This window comes from Aethalodelphis obliquidens, unplaced genomic scaffold (assembly GCF_003676395.1).
Source record: "Aethalodelphis obliquidens isolate GAN/ISIS:26980383/991018 unplaced genomic scaffold, ASM367639v1 scaffold8, whole genome shotgun sequence".
NCBI classification, from domain to species: Eukaryota; Metazoa; Chordata; class Mammalia; order Artiodactyla; family Delphinidae; genus Aethalodelphis; species Aethalodelphis obliquidens.
Window position 1 is genome coordinate 1996999 of NW_020837952.1, and position 19696 is coordinate 2016694.

At 45.6% G+C, this 19696-nt stretch overlaps 1 protein-coding gene and 1 non-coding gene across 6 annotated transcripts in view; one reads left to right on the forward strand and one right to left on the reverse strand.

Annotated features, from left to right (window-relative positions):
- The window catches only part of FMNL3 (formin like 3), a 55179-nt gene extending 43176 nt beyond the window's left edge, over positions 1-12003 (reverse strand). For 4 of the 5 annotated variants that reach the window (XM_027106186.1, XM_027106185.1, XM_027106183.1 and 1 more), the window contains exon 1: positions 11651-12002. In XM_027106186.1, the coding sequence (XP_026961987.1) occupies positions 11651-11776 (126 nt within the window). In that variant the 5' untranslated portion in view covers positions 11777-12002. Of the gene's footprint in view, positions 1-11650 lie in introns of all 5 variants that reach the window. The other variant, XM_027106184.1, reaches the window with a different exon arrangement.
- On the forward strand, positions 5472-5578 carry LOC113621364 (U6 spliceosomal RNA). The gene has a single exon (XR_003433151.1). It is a non-coding gene; the product is annotated as a U6 spliceosomal RNA (small nuclear RNA).
- Positions 12004-19696: the final 7693 nt, after the last annotated feature.

Here is a 19696-nt window from a genome sequence, read left to right on the forward strand (position 1 = left end):
CGGAGCCTCTGCTCCGCAGGGGGAGAGGCTACAAAGGTGAGAGGCCCATGTACCGCAAAAAAAAAAAAAAAAAAAATCTAAAAGACAGGGGATATATGTATATGTATAACTGATTCACTTTGCTGTACAGCAGAAACACAACACTGTAAAGCAACTATACTCCAATAAAAATTAATTAAAAAAGAAGTGAAATAACTGCCTTACAGTATTGTTGTCAAGCTTAATGAGATAATACATGTAAAAGCATGTGGCATATACCCGACAAATGTTGAATTCTCTTTCCTTAACCTATACCAGTTAAATCTAGGCATTTGGTGGAGACCAGAAACTGAGCCATTCCTATAAGGATGAGATGGGAGACTCCACCCAGAAAAAAAAAACATTTTTAATGTTGTTCTGAAAAAAACTACTTTTCATAATAAAGCCCCCAAAAGATCTGAATTTTTCTTCAAAAATTTTGGTATGAAATATTCTGAGCAGTCAAAAAAAGTATAGGTAATTTTTGTCTGTTTGTTTGTTTGTAAGGTAGAAAGCAAAAGGATTTAAGCATAGAAGTAACTGCTAGAGACTGGATGTCAAAGTCCTCTTTAAGGCACACCCTGGGAAGCCACAACTGCCTGGATTTTCCCAGAGACCTTAGGCCTGCTGGAGAGAGTTGTGGCTTCGGGCAGACAGTACCTCAAAACATAGGATATGACCTAACTTTTGGGCTTCACTGCAAGGATGCCACTGGTTCCCCTGGCTTGTCAAAGTACATCCTGTCATCCCTACCTGGATGTTCCTGGAGGTTGAGGGTCTGGCTCAAAGGGGAAGACCTCACCACAAAGTATCCTTAGTCAAAGTTAAATTAAGGCATCATCAGAAAATCTACAAACAACAAATGCTAGAGAGGGTGTGGAGAAAAGGGAATCTTCTTGCACTGTTGGTGGGAATGTAAATTGATACAGCCACTATGGAGAACAGTATGGAGGTTCCTTAAAAAACTAAAACTGGAATTACCGTATGACCCAGCAATCCCACTTACTGGGCATATACCCTGAGAAAACCATAATTCAAAAAGACACATGCACCCCAATGTTCACTGCAGCACTGTTTACAATAGCCAGGTCATGGAAGCAACCTAAATGCCTGTTGACAGACGAATGGATAAAGAAGATGTGGTACATATATACAATGGAACATTACTCAGCCATAAAAAGGAACGAAATTGGGTCATTTGTAGAAATGTGGATGGATCTAGAGACTGTCATACAGAGTGAAGTAAGTCAGAAACAGAAAAACAAATATCGTATATTAACGCATATATGGGGAATATAGAAAAATGGTACAGATGAACCGGTTTGCAATGCAGAAATAGAGACACAGATGTAGAGAACAAACGTATGGACACCAAGGGGGGAAGCGGGGCGGGGTGGGGGGGATGAATTGGGAGATTAGGATTAACATATATACACCAATATGTATAAAATAGATAACTAATAAGAAGCTGCTGTATAAAAAATAAATTAAATTAAAATTTTTTTAAGTTAAATTAAGATGTCCAAGGGCCAGAGTATCTCCCTCTGAATGACAGTCAACCAAGTTTCAACAAGCTCTCTTTTTTGGAACCACCAACAGAGGCATTATTTTATCTGAACTGATAGCCCTTTTGTAAGGGCTCCATTCCCCTTACAAAAATATTGAGTACTGTTTGTGTCAAGGAGCTCTTGCAGTGGCTTCTCCTCGCCCAGCTCTCCCTTCCCATTCCTCTAGGCTCAAAGTCAGGGATTCCCTAGCAGATCCAAGAATGGGTTTTAAACCCCCAAAGGACTGTATGTGTGCACAGAATTAGGGGTCACAAGTTTAATCAGATTTTCAAAAGAGTCTTTTACTCAAAAGATCCAGAAGCACTGTTCAAAAAGCTCTCAAACATATTCCCAACCTAAAAGAACGTTTACCCTGGCTTGAGGAGCTAATGGGGTTAGTAAAGGTCAGCAGTGAAGTATGTATACCCCAAACTGCTCCTTGACAAGTTTTAGGGTAGAGCCCACAGTGCAGAAGGAACCAGGGAATCAGTCCTTAAACCTACAGACAGAGGTAATAAAAAGATGGATGTCCACCTCTTGCTTGAAGGTGTAATAGGAAATGGGAAAACCAAGAAAGCACCAAAAACTGTTATTCTGCCTTTACTTTTACTGCTTTTAAAGCTTCATCCCCAACTGGGACACAAGACAACGGAGGTACAGAAGAAAATCCAGGGACTTCCCTGGTGGCGCAGTGGTTAAGAACCCACCTGCCAATGCAGGGGACATGGGTTCGAGCCCTGGTCTGGGAAGATCCCACGTGCCGCGGAGCAGCTAAGCCCGTGCACCACAACTACTGAGCCTGTGCTCTAGAGCCTGCAAGCCACAACTACTGAGCCCACGTGCCTAGAGCCCAAGCTCCACAACAAGAGAAGCCACTGCAATGAGAAGGCCGTGCATCGCGACAAAGAGTAGCCCCCGCTTGTCGCTACTAGAGAAAGCCTGCACACAGCAACAAAGAACCAATGCAGCCAAAAATAAATAAATAAAATAAATACATTTATAAAAAAAGAAAATCCAAAAAAGAGGGATATATGTATACGTATAGCTGACTCACCTTGCTGTACAGTAGAAACTAATACAACATTGTAAATCAACTATACTCCAATAAAAATTAAAAAAAAAAAACGAAACACCTGACTTCCCTGGTGGCGCAGTGGTTAAGAGTCCGCCTGCCAATGCAGGGGACACGGGTTTGAGCCCTGGTCTGGGAAGATCCCACATGCCACGGAGCAACTAAGCCCGTGCGCCACAACTACTGAGCCTGCACTCTAGAGCCCGTGAGCCACAACTACTGAGCCCACGTGCCACAACTACTGAAGCCCGCACGCCTAGAGCCTGTGCTCCACAACGAGAAGCCACTGCAATGAGAAGCCGGCACACTGCAACGAAGAGTAGCCCCTGCTCGCCGCAACTAGAGAAAGCCCGCACGCAGCAACGAAGACCCAATGCAGCCAAAAATAAATAAGTAAATAAATTTTTAAAAAACCAAAAAAACAGAGTTATCCACCCCCCCCAAAAAAAAGACAACAGAGGTACAGATTAGTAGAAGATAATTCTCAGCAGAAGCGCTATCAGCATTTTAGGTAAGATCATTCTTTACTGTGTGGGACTGACCCAAATGCTGTAGGATGGTTAACATCCCCAGCCCTCGGGCACTAAATGTCAGAAGTAACTCGCCCCTCCCCACTCCAAGTCAGTGTGATAACCAAAACATCCTCACTTGCCAAAAAAACCCCCTTCTGGGACAGTACCTCCCCCAGCTGAAAACCACTTTAACTGATGGGAATAGGGGTGGTATATACTGGGTAATGTATATGCCACAAACATTTAATTGTAGAACCTTTATAGATTATAAACTATTTTTATTATGTTGTCTACTTTAAACATCTTCAAAACCCTGTAAAGTAGGTATGATCATCACCAATTTCATAAGGATGAAATTGGCTCAGAAAAGTTATAGACTTTGCCTAAGGTCATCAACTGGGGGAAAAGAAAAAAAAAAGGGTATCAAGCTGGACCAGAACCCAAGTCTTCTGATTCCAAAACTGATGTTTTTTCTTTCAAAACATCCTAAGCCTGCAAGAGTCTCAAACCAGCTACTTCCTTCCAGGACATATTTTTTTTAAGGTTTCACGGGAAATACTGGGAAGATCTAGGGACTGGCTCTCCAGCTCCCTGCAAGGAAGCTGGTAAAAACTGAGCGGAAACTAACTCTGCTCTAAACTGTAGCTAGTCCTTAAAACAAGATAACCATCTCCAAAGTACCCAAACACAAGGCTCATGCCCAGCTCTTACTTAGAGATGGCATGAGCAATCGGAGGAGGGCTGTGACACTCTCTAGTCCAGATCTAAGTAGAAATGAGCAAGCAGGGCAAGAAGAGAGTATATTCCTTCCCCGTTAATGTTTTTAGGGACCCAGAGACAGGACCACCAGCCCATCCAGCTCTGTCAATAACCCGGGTGAGGGTGAGAAGGTGGTAAAAGAGATGGGGAGGGAACGAGGAAAGAGATGAGGACAAGAATTGAACTATCACGAGCATACAACAGCCTAAATCCTTCCTCTACTTGCAAAATTTGTCACGTAAATAATTCTGATATCCCCTCGTGGTTCTGAACATTGTTTAGAACACCCTTCAAGTACCTCAAAGTACTTTATAAACTGAGAAGAGTATGCATATTAGTAAAGGGGGGGGGAAACTGCTCCGCCAAAACCCTATCCAGGTCCTCCCCTACCCACCACACAAACTTCCAACCCACAACTTCGTTGTAAAGTGATGGAAGACAGAAAGCATAAGAGATTTTGGAAAGAGGATTCTGAAAGGTGAAAACAGAAGAAGTAGAGAGGAGTGTGGGAGGCACAGACAACCAGAGTATTTTAAGGACAGAGAGGCAGCCTAATACCTTTATATCTTTCTTGGGGGACTCATTCTCCCATGGAAGGAAAACAAGATAGAAAAATGTGGCTCTGCTGAGGGAGGCGGAGAGACTGGAAATGGGAACTCAGGGATTCTAGCTGCCTAGTTCATCTCTATTCTGGAAACCTCTTCTTCATGGATGACAACCTCGAAACCCTTCAGTTCCCATGTGGTGCTGTTCAAAAAGAGGGGGCCCTAGAGTATCCAGCAAGGAGCAGGGTGCAGGGGCTGTGTAGAGACAGCACCCTCTCTTATCTTTTAAGAAAAAGGTCCTTCCTCTTCTCTGAAGTGCATTTCCGAACTGGAATGAACCCTTTCCCTGGCGGTGCTTCAGCTCAGCGCAGACTTAGGAGAAACATTCCCCAGAATGGAGGTGACCAGCCTGGCTGAGCAGATAACACGCTGACTTCAGGCCGCCAGCGCTGCTGTCCCCTGGGCCGACTACAGTCAGCTCTGGGGCAGATTCTTTGGTCTCGACCACGGAACTGCGGCCCTGGCTCTGACCAGCCTTCCCAGGCAACCCCAGGGGCAGGGGAGGATCTGTGGTCTCATTTCCTCTCCACCTTGGCTTCTTTTTTCACTTCATTGAAGATTAGCTATTTCCACCACAACCAGTTCCTGTTCTCACCAGCTGCAGTGGTTGTTTCCCCACAGACAGAGCTATGAAGCACTAGTGTGGCTGCCACCTGGACTGTCCCAGCTGCAGAAACAGACCCAATAAGTCCTGAGCTAAAGGGCTTTTTCATCCCAGATAAAATAGCAGAGAGAAGAAATTAAGGGGCAGGAAGCAATTCCAAGAACTCTCCAGTGGATACACTGTTATCCATTTCATTATTATTTTAATCTTACATAATAGTTATATATGCTCTTTCATATATGAAAAATATTTTATAATTAACAAGTGTGGAAACATATACATTTATTACATAGAAATATGTATGTATAATAAATCCCCAGCAGAGAGCTAAGAACACATAAAAAAGATGGCCAAGTGCTCGCTTCGGCAGCACATATACTCAAATTGGAACGATACAGAGAAGATTAGCATGGCCCCTGCGCAAGGATAATACGCCAATTCGTGATGTGTTCCATATTTTTAAAGATGTTTAAAAAAAAAAAAGATGGCCAAAACACTTATGATGAAATGTTAAAAGAAATACAAATTAAAACAAAATACCATTGCTCACTAATTAAACTGGCAAAGGTGTTTAAAGTTAAACCATGCAGTAATGGTTAGCTTATGGAGAAAGGGAGACACACTATCAGTGGAAAAGACAACTGGTACAACTTTTTTAGAAGGCATACTTCTCAAAGGCCTTTAAAAGCAATTTATCCCAAGGAAATAATCAGACATGCACCCAAATATTTATGCACAGAAAATTCATCACAGTGTTAATTATAGTAGCAAAAAGCGGAGAGAGAGAGAAATATAAGGCAGTAATAAAATACTGTATTACGGAATACTTTACTAGCCATGAAATCATAAGACTGAAGAATATTTAGACAAATGAGAAAATGCTTCAAATAGTAAAATTAAAAATCAGTTTACAAAACAATATGCACAGTATGACTCTAATTGTTAAAATATATATAAGTATATCAAAATGTTAATAGTAAATGGAGAGATTACAGGTGATTTTAATGCTCTTCTTTATACTTTTCCATATGTTTTATACTTTTCACACTTTTTACTTCTAAATTTGCTTACTAAATATGTCTTATTTTCATAATCAGGAGAAAAGAAGCTATCCTCAATCCTGCAACCTCCCTTTAAGGACACTCACATGAATTACTCTCTTTTTAAAAAAAATGTGGAAATATGTATTTAGGACCTTAAAAACATATCCTACAATCTAGGAAGTTCAATTTGGGGTTTCTATCCCAAGGAAAACTCTAACTATTGAAAAGGTACACCAAGATGTTCATCACAGCATTGTTTATGATGGCAAATAGAGGCAAACAACCTAAATGTCCAACAAGAGGAGAGTTAAGTAAACAATGGTACATTCACTTGATGGACCATTGTACAAGCATTTAAAAATGTTTACAGTGACTATCCTGGGAAAACTAATGAAATAACAAAAGCAAAAAAAAAAAAAGCCATGTTGGATAAATATGTGTGTGTACACACACACACGCACACACACACTACTATCACAACATTGTACAAAACCCTGTGCAGAGGGCTTCCCTGATGGCGCAGTGGTTAAGAATCTGCCTACCAATGCAGGGGACACAGGTTCGAGCCCTGGCCTGGGAAGATCCCACGTGCCACGGAGCAACTAAGCCCGTGCACCACAACTACTGAGCCAGCGCTCTAGAGCCTGCAAGCCACAACTACTGAAGCCTGTGCGCCTAGAGCTTGTGCTCTGCAACAAGAGAAGCCACCACAATGAGAAGCCCACGCACTGCAACAAAGAGTAGCCCCTGCTCTCCGCAACTAGAGAAAGCTCGCACGCAGCAACAAAGACCCAACACAGTCAAAAATAAATAAATAAAATTAATTAATTAAAAAAAAAATCCCTATGCAAAGACAAAAACATGGAAAGTTTTAACACACATTGTCGGGCTTCCCTGTTGGCTCAGTGGTTAAGAGTCCGCCTGCCAATGCAGGGAACACGGGTTCGAGCCCTGGTCCGGGAAGATCCCACATGCCACAGAGCAACTAAGCCTGTGAGCCACAACTACTGAGCCTGAGCTATAGAGCCCGCGAGCCACAACTACTGAGACCGTGTGCCACAACTACTGAAGCCTGCACGCCTAGAGCCTGTGCTCCGAGACAAAAAAAGTCACCACAATGAGAAGCCCACACACCGCAACGAAGAGTAGCCCCTGCTCGCCACAACCAGAGAAAAGCCTGCACGCAGCAACGAAGACCCAATACCGCCAAAAATAAAACAATAAATTTAAAAAAATAATAAAACACATTGCCTCCATTTGCTAAAGGAATGGAGAAAATATGGACTTTTTCCTTCAACCTAAATCTTCAATCTTTTCTTCTTTCTAAATTGCCCAAACTTGTTTTTAGAGAATGAGTATTACTTTAAGGGAAAAAAGGAAAAAAGCTGAGCTTCCCTTTGAGCCATGAAAACATTCCCAAATCACAAGGAGTCCACTGCATCAGTTCCATCTCCCTCCCACCTACCCCTACACCTCCCCAATCTAAAGCAGGGTCATATGGGAAAGTCAAGGAATGAGGTTTCTCTCTGTGCCCTAGGGTCTTCTCAGTGGGGTCTCTAAATGAGGGGGTTGCTCTGACAGCTGTCAAGGGCCCTTACCCTCCCCCAAGTTCTATCCCAGCCTGAACTAATTCACCACAATCCCCAGGGCTGGGAAAAACATTTCCACCATGGCGATTTGGAACTTGATATTTAGTCCAAGTTTTTCCCAGCCCCTTTCTATGTCAAAGGAGGCCTCTCAAAGCCTCTTGACAACTAGCACCCAGGCCAGCTTAGCTCCCACATCAATGCTACACTTATAGCAAAACCCCAAGTCATCAGTCTTCACCAGGGAAATGTGAAAGGAGGGGCCACGGCAGGGACAGCCCGTCACACAGCCCCACCCTCATGCCCTGAGAGCCTCCTCTTGAGGGATATCCAGGGCTTTTTCTGGCATTAGAACCTTTAGACTTCGTTTCAAATCTGTAGTAAGCCAGTAAACAGAAAAATCAGGGTGCAAACACAGCAAAAGCAGACAGCTATCCTTTTAAAGCCATTAAAGCCCTCTGCCTCCCCTCTCTATCTAAGGAAAGGCAAGTACTGGCCAGCATACTAGCTTCTGAGCAACTAAGGTAGTAGACTAGTCAGGACCAAAACACAGAAGGGGGCTTTACCGGACCAGAGATCTCATCCTGGTATTAATAAAGAGGAGCTCCAATAACTGACCATCCTAAACTTCTCAGTCCTCAACAGAATAGGGGCTGCTGCCAAGACAGGGGGTAAGGAAGGATCCCAAGAAAACAGTGTAACACAGCAGCTTCACAACCTTTTTAATATCAGGACACACCTAGAAAATACTATTTGCACAGTACACAGGGTAAATGGTGGAAGCTGATCCAGCCAGACGGGACCAATCTGGGACCTGAGCTGCTGCCAGGGCTGAGGGGATCAGTATCCCAGCATACCAGCAGGAAAGCCCTGGATTAGGGCACTGGGCTGGGGTAGGACTATGTCCTGCACAAACCACCTCATGGCTTCAGACGAGTTACCCAACCTCGGCTGACAGGCTGTGGGTCAGATCATGTGTCTGCACCAGAAAGCTGGGAGCCTGTGGTCTTGACTCAGCAATGATACAACTTCCCCAGCCAGGGTGCTTTTCAGGGGGGGTTTCCATAGATACAGTGGGACTGGGGAAGCCCTCCATGTAACAGCAGCAGCATATCCTGAGTCTGGCTATACAGAACAGGGTAACTGGTTTCATCAGATTACTGAACTTAAAATACCATTTTGGGAATACAAGTGATCTCAGATCTGAGTCACTGCTGAGAGTTACACATTTAAAAACTACCATTTACCAAGCATATAGTAGATGCCAGACTCTGCTAACTAAGTACTTAACTTCTAGTTTCATTAAATTTACACAATAACCTCATGTGGCAAATACTATTATTATCCTCATTTATAAGAGGAAACTGGGACCCAAAAAGATTAAGTAACTTGATTAAGGTCAAACACTTTTCTAACTGGAGACTGTGAGGAGCCAGTATTGAGCCCACTTTGACTTGAAAATCCATATGCTTAACCAGGACACCAGTACATCACTTCAGCAAAACCAACAAATAGTTTGTCCGTAAACCAAATCAATCTGGGGAAGAAAATGGTATAAAAGGAGCAACCTGTCTTACTCTTTTACACAATCAAGAAAAGAAACTGATCTATATTGAGTACCTACTGGGTGCCAAGTACCTTATATAGACCCCCTCAATTCTCAAAATCCCACCAGGATGGTAATCATTAGCCCCATTGTACAGATGAGCAAATCTAGGCTCAGAGAGGTTAAGATGATCGCTAAGACACGGCTCCTGCTTTTTCTACTGTACTATGCTTCTCCTGACTGTCAGGAAATATACATGAGCCTGTTCCAGGGTCAAACATCCAATAGTCAGTACTGTTCCCAAAGGATACTGGAAAGGGCATGTTTTAGAAACAGAGGAAAGAGGGATCTTTAACAGTCCCTAGCGAAGAACTCAAATCCCCAAGAAAGCATGATTTCCCTGTGTTAGAAAACTGAGGTAAAATCTCCTCCCTTCCTAAGACAGCTAATTAGCCCTGGCCTGCCCTGTTACAACTCCCCATTAGCAGCGGCTCAGGCACACAGTAACAAGACGAAAACAAAAGCCACGAGGAAACAAATCAAAACTTTATGCTGAAAGTTAGGCTTACAAGTGGGTGGTACGGTCCCCAGTTTGACCTAGGCTCTCTGGCTAGTAATCAGGATACCATATGCATTTTGTAAATATTAAGCCATTAATCTGCCAACTAAACAAATGTGTCAACCAAACTCCAGTGAGGACATGACCAACTCTGGTTCTGAGCTCTCACAACAAACAGCCTGGTAGCGCCTACCTAAGGCAGCCCCCTACCCAGTCCACCTCTGAACATCCCTTTACATCCCTTTTTCTCCAATTTCTGTAGCTACCTCATGCCACTCCATGGGGGTTTTCACACCCCCACTGGAGGGCAGATTCCCTCCCACTCTTTTCCCCCAACAGTTGAGCTCTTGTTTGCAAGGGCACCAAGTCCCAGGCTCTCCTCAGCCTCTGAGATGGCCACAGCACATTAGTAATCACTGACTCACCCCATCCCCCGAGGATGCTGGGGGAAATGCAGAGGGCCACAAGACATGTGGCCCAGATCCCTTTGGCCCTTCACAGAGCTGATGGGCAGATAGGTGCCAGCTTCCCCTTGGAACCCCGTGAACCCTCTCTGATCTGGCTATGGTGCCAGTGGGCTGATGTCAGGCTCTGCACCATCGGAGAGGCCAGGATCTCTAGACAGCTTCACTGGTGCCAACAGATCTAATCTTCCTATTCCAAAGCAGATGAAATCCAATAAGGCTGCTAAGTCACAACTTAACCCTCCTCACAGGCAAAGGCAAAGTCAGCCCTTCAGGCCATAGTAACAATAACGGCAGCATTAACACTGCCTCTTAGAGAGTTCTTTGAGGAACTGGGAACTATTTCCCCAAGTTTCTCTAAGATTTACCTCTGTTAGCAAACGTTCCTTCACCTAGCTCACTTTCTTTCTCCAAAACTTCATTTTTAGCTCCGACATATTCTCTGCCTCCATCTCAGTGATACCAGCTCAGACGCTCTCTTGTCCACAGAGCCACCGACATCAATGTCCAGTTCCCACATCAAAGAAGAATCCCAAAGTCAGCTCTAAAAACTCATCCATACAGATCATTTAGGAACCTACAGAAAGACTAAAAAGAAGCACAGGCAAAAAACACAAACCAGCCACTAGGGCTTAACATAAAAGGGGTGGGGTGGGGGAGGCAGGATGGTTTGTGTATTGTTTCAATTGGAAAAATACACTAGTGAAATGGCTTATCCACATGTTCAGCTCTTTTAGGCAAACCCACTGTAACTTTGCAGGATGCCTGCAGGCCGTTCTGAAAATAAGTAGAATGGCATCACTCTTTATTCCACCCCCTTCACGAGCTGCCAGTCCCCCTCCATTCCCCCTCCTCTCCCCCAAACATCTGGTCTGGGCTGGGAGTAGGACCCACTCCCTGGAAAGCCTCCATGTTAACACGAGAGGCGGTCTCCCCAGTCAGAGAACCCGGACTTAGGCTGGGGAGTGGGCCGGCCCTGAGCTTCTGAATTCCCCCGCACCAGCCAAAGGTTTAGGAATGAGAATCCTAGGGACCTGCGGAGACCGTCAGGGAAGTGAGGAGAAGTGCGAAGGGCGGCAGAAGGGGAAGGGAAGAGGAAGAAGTCTGGATCCTGGGGCGGTCCCGGGTTGGGGACCCCTCCTCCTAAGTGTCCAGCGGTTGAGGCGTCGGTTGGGAGGTCCCCGACGGGGCTGCTCAGAGGTTCCTGGGAAGGCGCTGGGGGCCGAGACCCATCGGGGGCCCTGACTGAAGGGGTGGGCCGTACCAAGGAACCCACCCGGGGCGCTGGGACCTGCGGGGCGGTAGGAGGGGGAAGGGACCAGGCTCAGCTCTCACCAGCACCAAGGCGAACCTCTCTTCCAGCTCACAGGGCTCAGGCATCGGCATTTTGCCGGGCGGCGGCAGCAGCGAGACAGAGGGAGGCTCGCCCTGGCCGCCCTCGGCGCTCTCCAGGTTGCCCATAGCGGCGGGGCCCCCTCGGGGGCCTCAGCCCCCCACCTCCACGCCCGGGGGTCTTTGGCGCGGCCGTTCGGACCCGACTCCTCCCTCAGCGCCGGCTACCCCAGTCCCGACTCCTCCGCCGGGTCGGGGGCTCCTCGGGGTCCGGCAGGAGGCGGCGCAGCGGACAGCGGCACCGAAGCGACAGGAACCACGGCCACGGCTCTAGCTCACACCCGCCGCCTCGCCGCTCTCGGCGCGCCGCCCCGGCGCTGCCCCTCCCCGCCCCCCGCGTTCTTTCCCTCCCCTCCCCACCTCGCTTCCTCCCACCCACTCCCGGCTGGGACTCCCGCTTCCCCCCCGAGCGCCGACTGCAGCCGCGCGCCTCGCGCCCCATTCATGCAGGCCCCGCCTCTCGCCCACGGGCCTCTAGGGCGGCCCGCCCCACCCTGCCCCCGCCTGCGCCCGATTGACTGCCGCAATTGCCAATCACAGCGCCTCCAGCCCCCGGCTGCCTCGCGCCTGGCGCTTGGCGCGCCCTGGCGGCCTTGGTGCGTATCTAATCACCGCAGTTGCTGCCGCGGGAAACGGCCCTTTTCCACAACAGCTCATAATGTGTACAAATAAGTGAGATATAGGGTACAGTGTGAAAAGATAACGACAAGAGAAGTAGAAACAACTAGGATGCTCAGAAGTGGGAGAGAGACAACATCTGTTAAAGAGTCATGGTAAGGGAGATCATATTTGAACTGGGCATTTAGGGACGGGGAATACCTTAACTGACAGAGACAGGTGAAAAGGCATTTAGGAGGAGAGGACTTTACCAACGTTCAGGGGTTGATCTAGTTGGAGGTGAAAATGGAGGGGCAGGAGAAGAATGTTGTTCTGGACTAGGTCTGCTGGGTGGGTCATCATTTATGATGTGATGGACATCTGTTGTTTCTGCTGGCCAAATCTACATCCCTCTTCTTCAAGTGATAGCACCCCATTTCCTTTTAGGGAACTACATTCCCCTGTTCTCAGTCTACGTAGAGCTGAACTTCACCCCCATCCCAGGAAGCCCCATGACCCAGGCCTGGCCAGTCACAGCATTTTCTTGCTCTACCTTTAGAGACTGTTTTAGGGATTGACACTTGACCCAAGCCAGAATATAAAACTCATTTCTAAGGCTTTCGCTGGAATAATCAGGAAAGAGGCACTCTTTTCCCATTAAGGCTGCTGAATTGTGAGAATGTAAATCTGGAGCTGCTGGTAGCCAGCATGCCATTACCCGTAACACCTCAAGCCTGTTTGAGAATGAAGTCAATGCAGAGGAAAGCGAAGCTAAGAGAGTTCTAATAGCATGCTGAGAACCTGACTCCAACCATTTTCATTCATTTATTCAACAAATATTTACTGAAAAGTTCATTATAGGTCAGATACTGTTTTAGGCATCGAAGATACAGCTGTGAACAAAAACAGGCATAGAGGGAATTCCCTGGTGGCCCAGTGGTTGGGACTCTGTGCTTCCAATGCTGGAGGCCTGGGTTGACCCCTGGTTGGGGAACTAGGATCCTGCAAGCAGCGCTGCACGGCCGAAGGAAAAAGAAAAGAAAAGAAAAAAAAAAGGCATACATCTTGCTCTCCTGGAATTTACATTCTGGGTAGGAGAAGAGATAAACAATAAACTAAATAAGTAAAACGTACAGATGTTAGTGATCCATGTTAATAAAAATAAAATTGAAAGGGGATAGATGTGGAAGGGGATTACAATTTTAAATAGGACGATCGGAGCAGACCTCACTATTAAGATAACATTTGGATAAAGATCTGAAGAAAGTGAGGAATTAAGCCATGTGACTATCTGGAGGAAGAATGATCCAAACAGAGGGAATGACAGGTACATACTATGCCTGATGTGTTAGAGGAACAGAAAGGAGGCCAATGTGGCTGGAGTGCATTGAGCAAGGGAAAGAGTAGTAAAAGATGAGGTCAGAAAGGTAACGAGAAGCCATATTGTGCGGGGCATTGTAGGCTGTTGCAATGACTTTGGTTTTTCTCTAAGTAGGATCAGTAGCCATTGGAAGAGTTTGAGCAGAGGAGTGACATGATCTAACTTATGTTTTAAAGGATCTTCTGGCTCTTGCATGGAAAATAAACTGAATAGAGGCATGGGCAGGAAGACCAGTTAGGTGAGAGATGATGGTGGTTTGGAGTGAGGTAGTAGCTGTACAGGTAGAGAGAAATGGTCAGATTTTCAATGGATTGAAAGTAGAGCCAATAGAATTATTTGACAGTTTGGAATGTGGCGGGCGAATGAAAGTTAACTCCAAAGCATTTGACCTGAGCAACTGGGAGAGTGGAGTTTTCATTAACTGAAATTGAGAAAGATTGTGGGAGGAGTCGATTTGGTGAGGGACAGCCAGAAAGGGAAGATCAGGAACAGTGTTTTGGCCATATTGAGCTTGATTTGCTGATTGGACATCCAAGTAGAGTTAGCCACTAGGCATTTGGGTATGTATGAGACTGGAGATCCAGGCTGGCAATGTCAATTTAAAAATCATCAGGGGGTACTTCCCTGGTGGCGCAGTGGTTAAGAATCTGCCTGCCAATGCAGGGGCACGGGTTCGATCCCTGGTCCAGGAAGATCCCACATGCTGCGGAGCAACTAAGCCCGTGAGCCACAACTACTGAAGCCCATGAGCCTAGAGACCATGCTCCTCAACAAGAGAAGCCACCGCAATGAGAAGCCTGCGCACCACAACAAAGAGTAGCCCTCGCTCACCACAACTAGAGAAAGCCTGCATGCAGCAACAAAGACCCAACGCAGCCAAAAATAAATAAACTTATAAAAATTATCAGGAGGGCTTCCCTGGTGGTGCAGTGGTTGGGAGTCCGCCTGCCGATGCAGGGGACATGGGTTCGTGCCCCGGTCTGGGAGGATCCCATACGCCGCGGAGCGGCTGGGCCCATGAGCCATGGCCGCTGAGCCTGCGCATCCGGAGCCTGTGCTCCGCAGTGCGAGAGGCCACAACAGTGAGAGGCCCGCGTACCGCTAAAAAAAAAAAAAAATTATCAGGACACTTCCTTGGTGGCGCAGTGGTTAAGACTCTGAGTTCCCAATGCAGTGGGCCCGGGGTTCGATCCCTGGTCAGGGAACTAGATCCCACATGCCGCGGAGCAACTGAGAGTTTGCATGCCACAACTGAGCCTGCCTGCCGCAACTAAGACCCAGCACACCACCCCCCCAAAAAAAAATTGCTTAAAAATAAAAATCATCAGCATATTGATGCAATTTAAAGCTGGTAGATTCTACTTTTTTGTAAGTCAGTCTGAGTTAGGTTTCTATTGTTTACAACCAAAAACTGAAGTCCCTGTCTTTGCAAACCATTGAAACTCCCGAAAAGCTCAGCCTCCTCCAGTCAGTTGGACAAATCAATTAACTCACATCTTATCCCCTCTCCTCCTCCCCCCACCCCAAACACACTTTCCCAATTGCTGTAGCAGACTCTTCTAGGACAGATGAGTTATAGCACAGCTGAAGACTTCCACTAGACAAAAAATTTAGAATTCAAGAGAGGAAATAACTCATCAGTCATTTATTATGGATTCTCAAGGAACATGTAGCAGAAAGGAGAGACTTGACAGTAAACAGCAATGTATTCACTTTGGTGCAGTTTCTTGGTCCCAAACCTTTTATTTGTGGTTTTATTTGATCACCAAATATACATACTCTAGGGTCTTCTGGAGTCTGCTAGATTACGTCTTTCATTGTTAACTCTCTGCTCACCCACCTTCAAAGCTTTCTTACTTTATACAGATAAAGCTGAAACTTAATCTGGTATTCAATGATCTGTATCATCTCCAAACCCCAATGCCTCTTCAATCTACTTTTCCTATCTTACCTGGCTCTACTATTCAGAAACCCTTTGCTTCAGCTGGAAAGGTCCATCTCCTAACATTAGCTGTGCATTCTTATGTCTTCAGACGGAATAATGGCTCCCCAAAGTACCACATCCTAATCCCCAGAACCTGTGAATATGTTATTTTATGTGGCAAAAGGGACTTTGCAGATAAGATTAAGTTAAGGATCTTGAGATGAGAAGGTTATCCTGGATTATCTGGGTGGGCTCAAGGTAGCCACAAGGGTCCTTAAAGGGGGAGGCAGGAGGGTCAGAATGAGAGAAGGAGATGTGACAACAGAAGCAGAGGTTAGAGTGATGCAGGGTCACCAGCCAAAGAATGCAGCAGCCCCTAGAAACTGGAAAAGGTAAGGAAGCAGATTCTCCCCTAGAGCTTTTAGAAGGAACATAGCCCTAACACTTTAATTTTAGCCCTGTAGGATCTGTTTTCAGACTTCTAACCTCTAGAACTGTAAGATAATAAATCTGTATTGTTTTAACCCACTAAGTTTGTGGTAATTTGTTAGAACAGCAATAGGAAACACATACACTCCTACTGTGTCCCTGATCTGTATTTCTGCTTTCTTCTGTGCAGCCTATTCAAATCCACCCCCACCCCAGGTTCAGCATAATCTTTGGTATTTAACGAAATGCAACAAACTCTATTGGATGCTTATCACATGCAAAGCATCTGGCTAAATACCAGTAGATAAAGAAGGCAAGGTACAAAGATGAGTGAGAGACTCGCCCCTCCGCACTTCAAAAGAGCTCAGAGTCTGGAGCAGAGGAGGTAAGGTAGAGAGGAGGAGTATGGATGAAGTTTGAAGGCACCAGATAGGATAATTGGTGTTATTTTAGTGGATACCAGCTTTTAAATCCCATCCTGGATTTCTCCCAGATTTAAATGATCATAATTCTTATTTTCTCTACTTTTCCTTTGGAACTTAATTCAGTGATATTACTGAGAGTCTACTACATGCAAGACACTGGGCTAGGTGTCATGGAGGATACCTGATCACTCGTGGTTCCTCTACTGCCTTTTTTGTTTAATTTTTTTGTGTATGTCTTGTCTGGGCTGTGGGGTTTTTTGGTTTGTTTATGTAAGACATGCGTATGCAGTACCTGCTTTGTTTCAAGTACAAAAGAAGATTCAGTGATCAATAAGTGTCTTTCTTTCAGATTCTCGGAATCTAGTAGGAAAGACTGAAAATAGTGTTTACAAAACAATGTGGTAAGTTTTGTAATAGAAGGTTGTGCAAAGTGCTGCCTAAGGCTTCAGGGAGCAGATGACATTTGATCCAGGGCTGAAGGATAAATAGGGGTGCCAGTGGAAAAAGTGAGACAGTGTGAATGAGAAGGTGATGGAAGGAAGGGTGATCAGGAAGGGGAAAAGGCATTTCAGGAAGGAGGAACCATACAGGTGAAAGAGCACAGAATGTCTGAGCAATGGTAAGAATTTCAGTGAGGCTGGGGCATAGGGTATATAGTGGGAGGACAGGAGACAAAGCTAGAAAGGCATGGGAATCAAGTTTAGAGGAGTCTCATGCTCAGCTGAGTCTTTTATGCTGTAGATATCCTGTGTCCTAGTCAGTTTTTAAGTATACTCTTTGGAAGGATTCCTTTAGCAGCATTTGAGAACACAGAGAGGTCTGCAGAGATGATACGGAGAAGACAAGGGCCTGAACAGAATCAGGATGGGGGATGAAGAGAAGTAAAACAGGCTGGGGGGGCGGGGGGGAGGCGGAGATTACATTAGTCTGCTCAGGCTGCTGTAGTAAAATACCAGAGACTGGGTGTCTTAAACGACAGAGATTCACTTTCTCACAGTCTTGGAGGCTAGAAATCCAAGATCAAGGTGCCTTCAGGGTTAGTTTCTGGTGAGACATCTCTTCCTGGCTTGCAGATGTCTGCCTTCTTGCTGTGCCCTCACCTGGGCTTTCCTCTGTACTCATATGGAGAGAGGGCTCTAGTGTCTCTTCCTCTTCTTAATAAGGACACCGTCCTGTCAGATTAGCACCCCACCTTTATGACCTCCTTTAACCTTAATTGCCTCTTTAAAGGCCCTGTCACCAAATACAGTCACATTGTCCACGTACAAATTTGGGGAGGACACAATTCAGTCTATAACAGAGATATACCTGCGATAGAATCAACAAGACTTAGGTACCTACTTGATAATAGTGACTAATATTTTTACAGTGCTTTATAATTTACAACTTTTTTTTCACATCCACTATCTGGTTTGACCTTCACAACACTGTGGGAGGGAGGTACTGTCATTATCCTCATTGCATAGATGAGTAAACAGACTAAAAGAAGTTAAATAATATGTCCAAGACCTTATAGCTCATAAGCAGAGACCCTGGCTGTGGACTCGGAATCCCATGCCATTCTGATTCTCTTGTGAGAAGTGAGGGGTAAAGAGGACTGAAAAGTTGAGGCCAGCTTGAGGTTGCCTTACCCTTATTCTCTAGGGAAGCCCAGAATCTCTCTTAGGTCAACTGCTTCCACCCCCTTACTCAAAACACTTTCAAACTCCTACCTCCGCCTGCTCCCTCCCCATCTAGGAGGCGCCTACATTATCCCCAGCCGCCTCCTTTAAGGTCTTTAGAGACACACATCTGCGCTCTCCTTCTCTCTCCTGGGGAGGTGTGTGTGTGTGTGTGTGTGGAGGGGATGTGAATAGACATTTAAAACTTTTGATAATAAACTGATATTGATAGAAGGATCTTCCCCTTCCTCTTGGCTGGCTAATTCTTATTCATCCATCAAAACTAGGCTTACAGGTCACGTCTTTCATGACTTCTCCAAATTTGATGAGAACACGTCTATGAGCACATAGTTTCCTAATATATCTCTATCATCAGATCATGAATCATCAGATTGTGTAAGCTCCTTCAGGGCAGGCTGATATTCCTAGTATCTAGCAACAGCGCCCACTTTGTGTCTGTTACATGCTCATTGAACAAATGAATGATTTCATACATTGTGACATTCTTCCCACACCACTGAGCCCTTTTACTCTTCATCATTCCTCTCAGATACAGTCTGACTGCTTGTATGACTGAGGGTTCAATGCAGGAAACAAAAAAGCCCTCCAAGTAGTACAAGGATAGCTCTAGCAATGAGCTCCAGAACATGATAAAAGTGCTCTGTCGGGGAAGGTGCTACCTCTGCCATAGTCAGAGAGGGTGGGGCACCTAGAGGTTTCCACTGATGATGGGGCTTGAGAACAAGTGGTTGCCAACTGTGATCCAAGGATCTGGAATCTATGATCAGGACACTGCCGCTGCTACACTCTAATGCAACCACCTCTCAATATTTGCAAAGCTTGAGACATCATTGGATTACCGCAGTAGAAATAGATCATATCTCTATGGGCTTGCTTGCCTGGAGAAACAGCCCAAGCAGCAGCATGATGGCCTTTGTCTCACTTCTGCCTTCTAAATCTCACCCGCATACATCTGACTGGCTACAGGGTATTCTGAGAAGTATAATCCTTATCTTTTCAGCCTCTGCAGTATAAGAAAGCACACTAGAAGGAAAATACATGCTGGGAATGTGGGAATATATGCTGAATGCTAATAAACTATATCCACTACTCTGCTTGTGCGAAAATCCACCCAATGTCTTAATCACCCGCAACTGGGTCTCTTCCTCCTCCCCCACCCCCCTTGCCCAGGGCCCCCCCTGGTGACTGTCTCTGGCCCTGTCTCTTCAATCTTCTCCTTCAGGCTACAGTTTGCCCTTTTCTGTGACCTGGGTGAGGCAAAATTTCTTAGTTATCCTTAGCACAATCCTTAAAAAGACAAATGGATATACTGGACTTCGTCAAAACTAAAAACTAATGCTCTTTGAAAGGCATTGTTAAGAGAACTAAAAATAAGGCACGAACTAGGAGAAACTATTGCAAATCACATATCTGACAAAGGACTTGTATCCAGAACATAGAAATAGCTCTCAAAAATCAATAATAAGAATGGGACTTCCCTGATGGTCCAGTGGTTAAGACTGCGCTCCCAATGCAGGGGGCCTGGGTTTGATCCGTGGTCGGGGAACTAGG